Raw genomic sequence first — 13429 nt, 5'->3', positions numbered from 1 at the left:
ATTACGTTTTTAAAGTCCTCAATTAGTCCGGTCTCAAACAGTACGGGTTATTGGCAGTATAAAAACAAGTTCATTAAATTACGCTTTTAAAGTCCTCGATTAGTCCGTTTTCTATTAAAATGGTATATTGAAGAAATAACAACGAGTTAATTAATACTTTTTTTAATTAGATAGAAAATTTCACAAACTTTATATTTCTTAGAATAAAACTAAATTAAGTTAAAAATACGTTTTTAAAGTCCTAAATTAGTCCGGTTTCAAATAGTACGGGTTATTGATGGCATTAAAACAAGTTCATTAAATTACGGTTTTAAAGTCCTGAATTAGTCCGGTTTCAAATAGTACTGGTTATTGGCGGTATAAAAACAAGTTTATTAAATTACGGTTTTAAACTCTTCGATTAGTCCGGTTTCATATAGTACGGGTTATTGGCGGTATAAAAACAAGTTCATTAAATTACGCTTTTAAAGTCCTCGATTAGTCCGGTTTCAATTAAAATGGTATATTGGAGAAATAACAACGAGTTAATTATTACTTTTTTTTAAATAGATAGAAAATTTCACAAACTTAATATTTCTTAGAATAAAACTAAATTAAGTTAAAAATACGTTTATAGAGACCTAAATTAGTCCGGTTTCAAATAGTACGGGTTATTGGCGGTATAAAAACAAGTTCATTAAATTACGGTTTTAAAGTCTTCGATTAGTCCGGTTTCAAATAGTTCGTAATATCGTAATTAAAATGTGGTTAAATAAATTATTAAAATTTCATAAAATTCGTAACTAATTTATCATAATAAAACTGAATTAAAAAAATATTTGGAAATACATTTTTTCTTTACTAAGAAGTTTTCTACTTTTATTGACGCCATATTATTACTTTCACTTTATTACTCTCGCTAAAACTTGAAATTTCACCCTTCTCAGATTAAAATTTTACTGATTTATGACTTTCTTCCAAGAACCTAAAGCATTCTATTGAATTTCAAATTTGAAAATAGTAAAAATTTATTAAAAACTGTAAAAATAATAATAATTAAAATAAGTTTTATGTTTTGTTTAAGGGTACACGTATACAAGTATTGTTGTTGAAAAGCTTTCCCTTTCCTCGTTATACTAGTCCATTTCCACATCCAATTCTTCGCTACTACTACTTCTTCTTCAGGGATTTCCTTTTCCGGAATTTCCCCTGATTATTGAACGCCCACTTGCACGAAGAGTGCTTGCTGAGGCTTGTTGATCCCTTTTTGTTGGATGTCCCAGGAGGACCCGAACGTTCATCAACTTAACCGTCATTTGCTTCCCATCCACATGGGCATCTCTTACATTTCATCCCATCTCACATTCTCTTTTTCAGTTGCTAAAGAATACATTCATTTCAATTTAAAAATTCAAATCTTTTGTCATTTCTTTGTATTTATTTGCAAATAAAATTTGTGAAAATCTGCTTTTAAAACATTCTTTCACCATTGGTTATTTATTATACAGCTGGGATTATAAAATTCAGGTACATCATCAAATTTGATTATGCTACCTGCATTTAAATTCTCGTTAAAGGATATTACCATTAATTTCAGTTTTACAGTAATAAAAAAAAATAAAAACAAAAGAGTTGTACTCTAAAAATAAAAACAAATGCATAGTTTCCAATGTGGAATTTGGGGAGTGTCTGTCTCGTGACTCAATGTAAAACTATGATGGATTCGGCGTCACCACTGTATGACGACTGCATGTTGAATCATATTGATCGCGGTTGTACACTTTGTGAGTGCGTGTGCAAAGTTTCAAAATCCACCCTAATCAGAGTATTAGGTCGTCTTTTCTCGTCTACTTCCATTCATTCATTCATCCATCCATACATCCATCCAACCCAAAAAGCAACCCTTTCTCCACTATCAACGAGGCCGCATCAGCACATCCGCCGCAATAAATTTATGCTCGCCTTGTTTAAGCCGCGGAACGATTACGATCATCCCTCCTATTCGCTTATCGCCTAATTAAACGATTCCAAAACAAAACACACATTGTTCTGAGCTCATGTATTTTCATTATCCCCATTCTAAGCTTTTACATCGACCCACATATCTTAAATAGTCTTTTACATAACAAAAAAAAAAGTACGTAGACTCAAAATGAACACCAGAATATACACCAGTGATTCTCAAAATGTGGGTCGCGGCAATTATTTTTCCATTAATTAGATGGCACCACCATCCGAAATATAATTATTATGTAAAATTTGCACATTCTGTTTTGTTTTTATTCTAACAAACTGTCAGTTTTTTTGTTTTGTCAGAATTTTCGAAACAAATGAACAACAACAATTGTTTATTCGGTTTTTTTTTAATTGGCTCGATGGTTTATTACGAAATTATTACAAAAAAAACAAAAGCGAAAATAAAACAAATTGTGTTTATACAACCGCACCGATAATTTATCACTATTTCGTGCTCCATTTCGCTTGAAAATAATTCACTATTATTATTAATTTTTATTTTTTTTGCAAATTGCATCCCAATAATAAAAAGCAATAAATGTTGGTGCGAAAAACATAAATTATTACGTGTTCTGCGTGCAAAATAATAATTTGTATATTATTTTTAGTATTAATATGCACATACAAATATCTATGTAATTTTCACTCATTTTTATTTGTAAACAAAACAAAAATTTTAAAACTTTATTTTCTTTATGATTTTATTTACTGTAATTTATAAAATGATTTATTTCTAATAAAATTTGTAGACAGTTTTTTTCTTAAGATTTCCAAAAAATAGTCTTCAAATTTTATTTTTCATTGTTTCAAATAATTTCAGTATCAATTTGTCTTAGAATTATTACATTCTATTTTCTTAAAAATTACGTAAATTACAAAACTGATTTCGTTTTCTCTAATTTCAGCATGATTTTGTTTATAAATTATTACATTCTAATAAAATTTAAAATTGAAACTTTATTTTCACAACTTAAAATTGATTATTTTTTTTAATTAAATTATTAATTTGTCTGTAAATTATTTCAAACAAACAAAAAAATTACATAAATTACAAAACTTTTTGTTTTTATGAACCAATTTTTTTTTGTCTCTTTTCATTTCATTTTCATTTCATTTCATTCTCAATAATTCATTTAATAGTTTAATCAAATCAAACTAAATTCAACTTCTCAAAATCATATGTAATAATAATAATAAAAACAAAAGGTTTGAAATAAAAAACAAATACATTAAAGAATATAAACATAACCTAACTTAATATAAACTGACATAATCTGACCTATTTTAAAGAGATCGTGTATCTTGTTGAAAAAAGTTGTCCATAAAAAGTTAATGAACCTAATTTTAACCTAATTAACCTAACCTTAAAAGTTCATCGTAAATATGAAGTTAAATAAAACAAATGAATTAATCTGACGTAACCTGACCTGTTCTAACCTAATTTACAGAAAACAAAAAGTAGATGATTGAATATGCACCAAAAGTTTGGGTAAACATGAAAAAGGAATTCTAAAAAAAAAGTATATAATAGAATGAAAAAAAAAATAATATGAGAAAATTAAAAATTCCTCGTGAGCTAAAATTCCATTGATTGGTGTTCGCTAAAATTACGTAATTTCCCCCGGCACGCGGTTTCCTTGCGGTGTGAATGAACGCGCGCGTTTCTTCGGCGAGGAATTTTAATTAAAGCCTCCCAAGACGAAGTGGATTAGTTTTTGGGGATCTAAGCATCTCTCTCTCTCATTCAACAACATTCACCAATAATGAATCTCCTTCTCTCTCCTACACACACACACCTTCAATTAATCTATCTTTATCTCTCTCATGCACACACTATTACTCTCTCTCTCTATTTGCGACGAGCGGGATTAGATTAAATAATGCAGATTAGATTATTAAACTGGATGAAAATTGCGATTGCCGTTAAAGCGCGTCGGTCATGCACATTCCACGAACGCCCGCCGTGACGCCGCAGACGCATCCATCCTTGTCTCTCTCCCATGCGAACACACGTACTCAATCCTCGTTCATCTCTCTCCAACACACTGTACACGTGGCACGGCTTAATTAACTTGCTGTTTAGGTAATAACGCAGAGAGATCGGCAGGCGGTTTTTGATCGCCGAAGGGCACACGATTACGTTTAGCACACGCATTATGCAAACAAACAAAAAACACACAATGAGAATGAGAAAATAAAGAGGAAAACATTTTCCGCGCGTTATTTTTACGTCACCGCTGGTAATTGAGGAAATTTTTCCTCTTTGCACAAGGCAAATTGCTGTTTTGTCGTCCTAATTGAAATCAGAGACCAAAAAAAAAACAATTTTGTGCACGTAAAAATACAAATATTGAGTCCTTTAAAATATAACTTAATGAGTTTCATAAAATGAAAACATTAAAATATTAATGAAACTTGAAACATTTTTCTCTAAATTGACCCAAAATTAAATTGTTTAAATAATTTGTGTCTTTTTCTTTCTCATTTTTTTTCTTCTTTTACAAACAATGTTTAAATTGAAATTTTCTTTTTCAAAAACTTAATTTTCATTGATTTGAATTAAGACAAAAAAAAAATATGCAGACAAAGTTTTAGCATTAAAATCTGCACTTTCACTTATGAAACGTTAATGTGTTTAAATTTTAGTGAATGAAGTGAGTATTCTTTTTATTTGAATAAAATAATGTGCAAACAAATTTAATGCTTAAATTATAATGAATGAAGTTTTTTTGAGAAAATAGAACGAAACAATTCGCAGCGAAATTAATTACAAACAATTTTAAGCAGTGAGGAGAAAATAGAATAGTTTTGTAATTTATGACAAAATACATAAATTACTAAACTTTTGGAGTGAAATAATTCATAAACAAACTCAAGATGTCTAAATTTAACTAAATTTACAAAATTGTTACAGAAAAATACACTTTTTCTTTATCTTTATTTCTGAGTGAAATAATTCATAAACAAACTCAAGATGTCTAAATTTAACTAAATTTACAAAATTGTTACAGAAAAATACACTTTTTCTTTATCTTTATTTCTGAGTGAAATAATTCATAAACAAACTCAAGATGTCTAAATTTAACTAAATTTACAAAATTGTTACAGAAAAATACACTTTTTCTTTATCCAAAACTCATTTTCATTGTTTCGAATTGTCTCAAGAAAAACATGAATTATATGAAATGAACTATAAAAGGTATAAAAGTTTAAATTACTTGCAGCATCAATATAATAATTTGTTCTAATTGATTCAGAAGATCTTCACCTATTATTATATTCTACAAGAACGAAACTTAATGTTAGAACAATTAAATTTTCGTAATTAAAATGTAGTAACTGAAGTAATAATAATTTTTCAAGCGACCAAGTCTGCTGTACTCACAAAGTATAATAAACTGGAAGCTATGCAATGAACAATTTGAGCTGAAGCAGACGGGGAAATAAAAGTTTACTGTCCACACTTAGCGTGTGTAATGAAGCATACATGCATTATCATGAAAAAAATGCATACGAAACCGCTAATATCAAGCTGTAATTCATTTTTGATTACTTTTATATTAATTAAAAATAACAAGTATTGTTGTTTTTTGGAAAAAAATGTTCAGCAGAATTTCAAAATATGTGGGGTTTATTGAAGGGGCAATAAAATGAAATTAAGGGTCTCGGATTTTCGTGGAAATTTGTGATTAAAGCGAAAAAGGTACACAGGTACAAATATCAGTGTTACCAATCCCTAAAAAGTATTGCCAATTTTTTGACTATAAAATCAGAGGTCGTTTCTGAATTTGTCACAGTTCTCCAAGTTCCTTCAAACTGAACAGACGACTATACTGAAGCTACTCCAAGTTTATTCAGACCAGAGCAGAAGACTAGCCTGAAGCAACTCCAAGTTTTTTCAAACCGTGCAGAAGACCAGATTAAGAAAACTAAAAATGAATTCCAAATATCAATCGAGGAATGGCAATAGATACAGGAAGAGGCCTGTCCATCATCCTTACCACAGTCAAGATTATCATCAACAAGAACAGCAGCAACAAGACTCTGGCAGATTCCGCGGTAGCAACGAAATGGACTGCGCTATCCTGATCAGCAATCTGATGAGGAACGTCAGCAAGTCCGATTTCCAGGATCTCTTCTACAACGTGGGTCACATCGTCCACGCGGACGTGCATACAGATGAAAGTAAAAGGATGGTCGGAACGGCCGTCGTTGTCTTCGAAAGTAGATCCGCAGCTGTCCAAGCCTCGAAAGAGTTCGACGGGTACAAGTTAGGTGAGCATCCGATGAAAATTAAGCTGATGAACAGCAGATCCCCGAAGGACATGACCAGAAGAGCACCAAGACCTCAACATCAACACGCTTCGTACAACAGGAAACCCAGAAACAATAAACACGAGAAACAATCCACAAAAACCGCTGAAGAATTGGACGCTGAATTGGATGAGTACAACAAGAAGAGAGATGAATCGAAGTAAACAACAAAAAAAAAACTATTCACTCGTGAAATGAGGGGGTGGGGGTTCAGTTTTTCAATTAAAAGCGGAATGAAACATCGCGTCTCGTTTGCATTTCAAGTAATTGAATCTTCGGTGTATATAGTAGAGGTGGCAGCATTATTCGTTGTGTTTAACTCTTGAACTCCTGCAATTAATTAGATGGGATAAATGATTTTGCGTCGCCTGACACCGTTACAAATAGCCACGGAAATTCCTTCACTTTTAACCCCTTAACCCTCCTCGTTTTTGCGTTCACTACTTTGCTCGATTAATTAAATACACTTTTAGGTTCGTAATGAAATATTTTAGGTTTAGTTTTGTTTTGTAATTGATTGTCTAACTTGCCATATTCATATAAATTATATATCATTGTTTTTAGAATAAATATCTTAGTTTTAACAAAAATTCAAATTTTATTATTTCTAACAAATGTTTAAAAGCCGAAGCACAACAATGGTAAGTATATCAATAATAGAAATTTACAACAAATTTTTGATACATACAATTTGTTTAAAAGCATCAATTGAAAATTCAATATTAAAAGTATCACTTCAATATTTAATACATGATTTTATTTTCTTATTTAAAGGTGAAATATGCAATATTCTCAACGAATCTATACTTTTTTTTTAGCAGAAATTTCTGCACTACTTAATATTCATACAAAATGGACAAAACAAAACTATTCTTTAATCATTTTCAAAATTGATCTTTGAAGAATAAATATTGATTGAAGTTATTCCAACAATAAAAAAATAAACAAATATGATTGATGTTTTTTGTGTGTGCGAATCAAAGCGAAATTTAAATGTTCATTTATTTTGTATTTAGAATTGCGAAACGAAATTCGGACGATATTTTGTTGCGAAATTAAATGGACCGGAATGAAACGCCGCGAAATGGACGTTTTCGCATCGAGGCGCAACGCAACGCAAATAGGGCGCAAATTTAATTGAATATCGCACGGAGTGTGCGTTATTGATATTATCGCTGTTTAATTGGAATCGCTACAGTTTAATCGTCACATCCTCGCCAGAGTATAACACATTCTTTAACAAAGAAAAAAAAACAGATGAAATGTCAAATACGTAAAGCAAATATCGACGATTCATCAACGTCGGAAATTATTAATTGGTATTATCATATATTTTTTTTTAATTGAATCATCACCATGGTTACACGATGAAGATGATTATGCTTGTGACGATGATGATGATTATTATTATAGTAGGCCGGAAATGAAATACGCGCGACACGTGTCCGCGCGCCTACGATGATTTAGTGGACGCGTGTGTCCCCTCGGGAGGATGATGGACATGTAGAGGACATCGAGACCACTGGACAACATGACCGGACCATTAATTAAACCGATTCAATTAAATGCCACCGATCGCTAATAACTCGGAGCCCTCGCGATACGCGAATAACTCGAAATTTAAATAATAATCAAAAAAAATAAATAAAAATGAATGAATCCTGATTGGAAATTAAATCTGTTTCGCATGCGAATCGTGCCGATGACAGACCGAAGAGGAACACGTCAATCATCCAGTCTATTCCAGAACTTTTTTTCAGGAATGAATTACGTAACTTTAAAACCAATTTACACTCATCAATTAAGACAACTTATTATTATAATAAAACTTGTATAGTTGGAAAGCAAGAAGTATCAAATTAACTTTTATATTAATATTTGGGAACTTTTTCAAAATATTGATTAAAAGCAAATTAATTAATTTATATTACGTATTATTTTTCAATAAAACATATCAAAAAAATATATATGTTTTCTAATTAAAATTCATTTGTAAAAAAAAATAATTTAATTCATTGAATTTATATAATAATTATACTAATCATTGTCAGATTAAGACAACTTATTACAATTGGAAAGCAAGAAGTATCAAATTAACTTTTATATTAATATTTGAGAACTTTTTCAAAATATTGATTAAAAATAATATACTAATTATTACTAGGAAAAATATTACTGTTTTCTTAAAACTGTTCATCAGATTTTCAAAATTTGCGCGTTTTATTGCATTGGCAATAAAATATAAGTAAAGGTCTCAAATTTTTGTGGAAATGTATCATTAAAGCGAAAAGGTACAGTGGTTTTTACCTATCTCGCTTTCACTTAACGAAAATCCCTTTTTGAGTATCAAATTAACAATAAATTCAGTAATATATATAATTGAAACACATCAGTGACATCCGTGTTTTCAAAAACAAATTATTAATTTATATTACGTATTGTTTTTCAATAAAACATATCAAAAAAATATATATGTTTATCTAATTAAAATTCATTTGTAAAAAAAATAATTTAATTCATTGAATTTATATAATATTAATACTAATAATTGACAGATTAATAAAACTTATATAGTTGGAAAGCAAGAAGTATCAAATTAACTTTTATATTGATATTTGGGAACTTTTTCAAAATATTGATTAAAAATAATATACTAATTGTTACTAGGAAAAATATTACTGTTTTCTTAAAAATGTTCATCAGATTTTCAAAATTTGCGCGGTTTATTGCATTGGCAATAAAATAGAAGTAAAGGTCTCAAATTTTTGTGGAAATTTATCATTAAAACGAAAAGGTACAGAGATTTTTACCTATCTCGCTTTCACTTAACGAAAAGCCCTTTTTGAGTATCAAATTAACAATGAATTCAGTAATATATATAATTGAAACACATCAATGACATCTGTGTTTTCAAAACCAAATTAATTAATTTATATTACGTATTGTTTTTTTCAATAAACCATATAAAAAAATATATATGTTTATCTAATTAAAATTCATTTGTAAAAAAAAATAATTTAATTTATTGAATTTATATAATAATTATACTAATCATTGTCAGATTAAGACAACTTATTACAATTGGAAAGCAAGAAGTATCAAATTAACTTTTATATTAATATTTGAGAACTTTTTAAAAATATTGATTAAAAATAATATACTAATTGTTACTAGGAAAGATATTACTGTTTTCTTAAAAATGTTCAACAGAATTTCAAAATTTGCGCGGTTTATTGAATTGGCAATAAAATAGAAGTAAAATTTTTGTGGAAATTATTCATTAAAGCGAAAAGGTACAGAGGTTTTGACTTTAATTAACAATGAATTCAGTTATTTGCAATACAATTATTTGCTAATTTGTTAATTATAATTACAGTAATGTAAAAATATTGATTAAAAAAAAAATACTAATTGTTACTAGGCAAAAATATTACTGTTTTCTTAAAAATGTTCAGCAGAATTTCAAAATATGCGCGGTTTATTGAATTGGCAATAAAATAGAAGTAAAGGTCTAAAATTTTCGTGGAAATTTATCATTAAAGCGAAAAGGTAGAGAGGTAAAAAGAAATATCAGTGTTAATCCCTTTTTGGGTATCAAATTAACAATGAATTCAGTAATTTGCAAGTTATTATATAATTTATTTTTATTTATGAAAACATCAAAGAGTGCTTTTTTGTTTTTTTTTACCAAGCACTTCTGTCAAAATTGTTAATATTAGGTTAATATTAAAATCTAATGCAAATACTGTTGTCAATAGTCCTTTGTATATGTATGTTTATAATGTAGACTATAAATTTCACTTTACTTGTAAAAATTAATTAATAACTTACGTTTTTTTTTAGTTTTATACACTTTTAATTCTTAGCTCTAAATTCACTTTATAACATTAAAAACAAAACAAAACTGTTAAAAGTACCAACTTTAATTACATAATTTAGTGCTATAGTTTTCAGTTGGTAATCAATAAATATCTGAGAAATAAATAAAAAATTGACGTGTATGTGTTTTCACATACAAATTAATTAATTTATCAAATATTCATTACAATTTTTTTCTCAATAAACAAAACACACACAATTATTTGTTAATTAGAATTACAGTAATAGAATAAATTACAAAATATATGTAATTAAAACACATCAATGACATCTATGTTTTCAAAACCAAATTAAACCATATAAAAGAAATATATATGTTTATCTAATTAAAATTCATTTGTAAAAAAAATAATATAATTAATTGAATTTATATAATAATGTTACTAATAATTAACAGATAATTACAGCTGTAATTGTTGTAAATTGCCACGTGTAACAACTTAAATTAATTAAATTTTATTAAGTTGGTAGACTTTTATAATAAAGCTTTGTTTCAGTTATTTAAATGTCAAGTGTTGATATTTTCATCGAACCAAAAAAAAAAAGAAAATCTCCTCCGGTATTCTCTTGGTGAGTGTTGTTGCATAATTATTATATTTACGTTGTGTTCGCCGTGTGTCCCGGCTGCGGTCACGAAAGGGCGTCCGTTCCGTTTGATGTTTTATTAACTGCCTTTATATTTCGGTAACTGCCTTCTCCTGCAAATTTATATGCAGACCAGCGTCGACTGCCAGCGAAATTAAATACACGAAACCAAGTACAAACAGCGGAGGAGGCTTTTTAATTGCATGCTTTCCGGCCGTAAGTCTCGGATGCAGAGAGCGGCGCCCTTATTGAAACAAAACAAACAACAACAAAAAAAAATGTTGCATGTCCGTTGCAAATTATTACCATTTATAGTTTCATACAAATTTTATTTTGTTTTTTGTTTGCAAATCCGTTTTGGAGGGCGCAAGCCTCCTTGATTTATTACGGTTTAAAACATACAATATATATATTCGGCGGATGCGCCAGGTATATTACACACACACACACATAACCTCTTATTTATGACGTTTATGCATGACTTTTTAAAAAAATTACATAAACATGTTTTATTCACGTAAATATTATCTATTTATTGAAATTAAAACATTTAGGAAATATTAATTACATAATTCTCGTGTGTTTACATATATAGAAATAATATTTACTTTACCATTACGTAACTTAATCTCTGTAGATTTTATGATGTATCAAAGCAATTTGAGTTGCCTATATAAATAAAAATGAATGAATACACAATAAAACAATAGATAATAAACTGTTATAAAAGGCTACTAGATTTTCAATATTAGATTTATATTGAAACCGTATTAATCAGGAACTTTAAAACTACATACAAACCGCACAAAAAAAAACACAGTCAAGTCCTGACATTAATAAAACAGCAAATATCATTATGTACTATTTTTTTTAAGATTTTATTTATATTTTGCTCAAATTAAATTTAGTTCATTTTGAATTTTTCAAACCATACTACAGTGAATTCGCATTGATGAAAACCGCACTATGCGAGGTTTTTCTGTAAATATCTCAAAATATTACGTTGTTAATTATTTCCAATATATCGATTTGTATGGAAATGTTCGTGGTTTAAGTTTCGGATGTAAAATCGTGCTCGTCCATTGAGTTTATATAGAACGTCGAGAGATCAGTGTATAATGTATGGATTATGAAGTTAAACGAGCGACGAGCGGAGCCAATAAATTCGCCTCATGCCGGTATCATTAATTAACAAAGACATCAAGTATTCACTGCATCTCCCCCTAGTATACACACACAAACATATACACTGCCACGAACACTTTAAATCTACGCTGTTACGTTTACATTAACTTGCTCGGATTTGCATTCATAATCAATAATTTAATAAAAAAAGTATTAAAATTATACATATTTTTTAGTAGATATAACAAAATTAATGATTTCTTTTATATTAATCGAATTGAATTCAAAGATTAAAGATTCATAAATTAAGTAACATAAAATAACAATAATCAAATTACTTTCAAATCCATTATTTATAGAGATTACTTCTCAGAAATTTGCAACTTTTGTTCAAGAAATAATAATTTGAAATCGTTTTCAATTTCAATTTGATTTTAATTGAAATCAATATTAATTTGATTTTAATAGAAAAAAATATATACTTGAATAACATTCCATACTACAATGTATTCAAAACTAACAAATTTATTGAGACTTTAACTCTGAAAGGAACTTTTCAGGAAACTTTTCATTTCTAAATGGACTAAGTTGAAAGTGAAAATATAGTATTTTTCTTCACTGGGGTGGAAACCAATTGAAATTCTTGGATATTAATTTCAAAACTTGATAAAAGATTTTGTTTTTGTAAAAATCTGTGACAAAAACTGAAAAATTGTGTTTTTTTTATATGAAATTTATGGCAATTTCAATTTATTGTTATTAATTAGAGAAAGAAAATGTTTTTGATGAAAATGCATTTGATTTTAAAGAAATCAATTGAAAGTCTTGAAATGAACTTTGAAGAAAACGTACATTTTCTAACTGATAAACTATAAAAATTCTTACATATTTATTTCATGTTTAGAAATTATCGTTTATTTCAAAATTTGGTAGTAAATTTTAATAATTTATACTATGAATCTTTAAATAATTGAATATTTTAGTTAATAATGAGCATATTTGTAAAAGCTGTGAAGAAAAAGCGCTTTTCATAACTGATAAACTATAAAAATTCTTTAATTTTTAGTTCATGTTTGGAAATTATCGTTTTTTTTTTCAAAATTTAGTAGAGAATTTTAATAATTTATACTATGAATTTATAAATTAATATATATTTTAATTAATAATGTGAATTTTATAAAATCTGTGACGAAATTCTTTCATTTCTATTTCATGTTTGGAAATTATCTTTTATTTCAAAATTTAGTAGTAAATTTTAATCATTTATACTATGAATCTTTAAATAATTGAATATTTTAGTTAATAGTAAGAATTTTAGTTAATAATGAGCATATTTGTAAAGGCTGTGAAGAAAAAGCGTTTTTCATAACTGATAAACTATAACAATTCTTTAATTTTTAGTTCATTTTTGGAAATTTTTGTTTATTTCAAAATTTGGTAGTAAATTTTAATAATCTTTAAATAATTGAATATTTTAGTTAATAGTAAGAATTTTAGTTAATAATGAGCATATTTGTAAAAACTGTGAAGA

The 13429-nt window shown here is 28.0% G+C and overlaps 1 protein-coding gene across 1 annotated transcript; it reads left to right on the top strand.

The window, feature by feature from the left end:
* The first annotated feature begins 5930 nt into the window (after window positions 1-5930).
* On the top strand, window positions 5931-6473 carry LOC108559653 (aly/REF export factor 2-like). The gene has a single exon (XM_017917003.1). It carries the CDS (start codon window positions 5931-5933, stop codon window positions 6471-6473), a length of 543 nt encoding a protein of 180 aa, XP_017772492.1.
* The last annotated feature ends 6956 nt before the right edge of the window (window positions 6474-13429 follow it).

The sequence above is a fragment of the Nicrophorus vespilloides genome, unplaced genomic scaffold (genome assembly GCF_001412225.1).
Source record: "Nicrophorus vespilloides isolate i.1.1-1 unplaced genomic scaffold, Nicve_v1.0, whole genome shotgun sequence".
Classification (NCBI taxonomy): domain Eukaryota; kingdom Metazoa; phylum Arthropoda; class Insecta; order Coleoptera; family Silphidae; genus Nicrophorus; species Nicrophorus vespilloides.
This window is presented reverse-complemented; position numbering and strand designations above follow the sequence as displayed.

Coding starts and splice junctions, on each gene's coding strand:
- LOC108559653 (XM_017917003.1), top strand. CDS start 5,931: ATGAATTCCAAATATCAATCGAGGAATGGCAATAGATACAGGAAGAGG.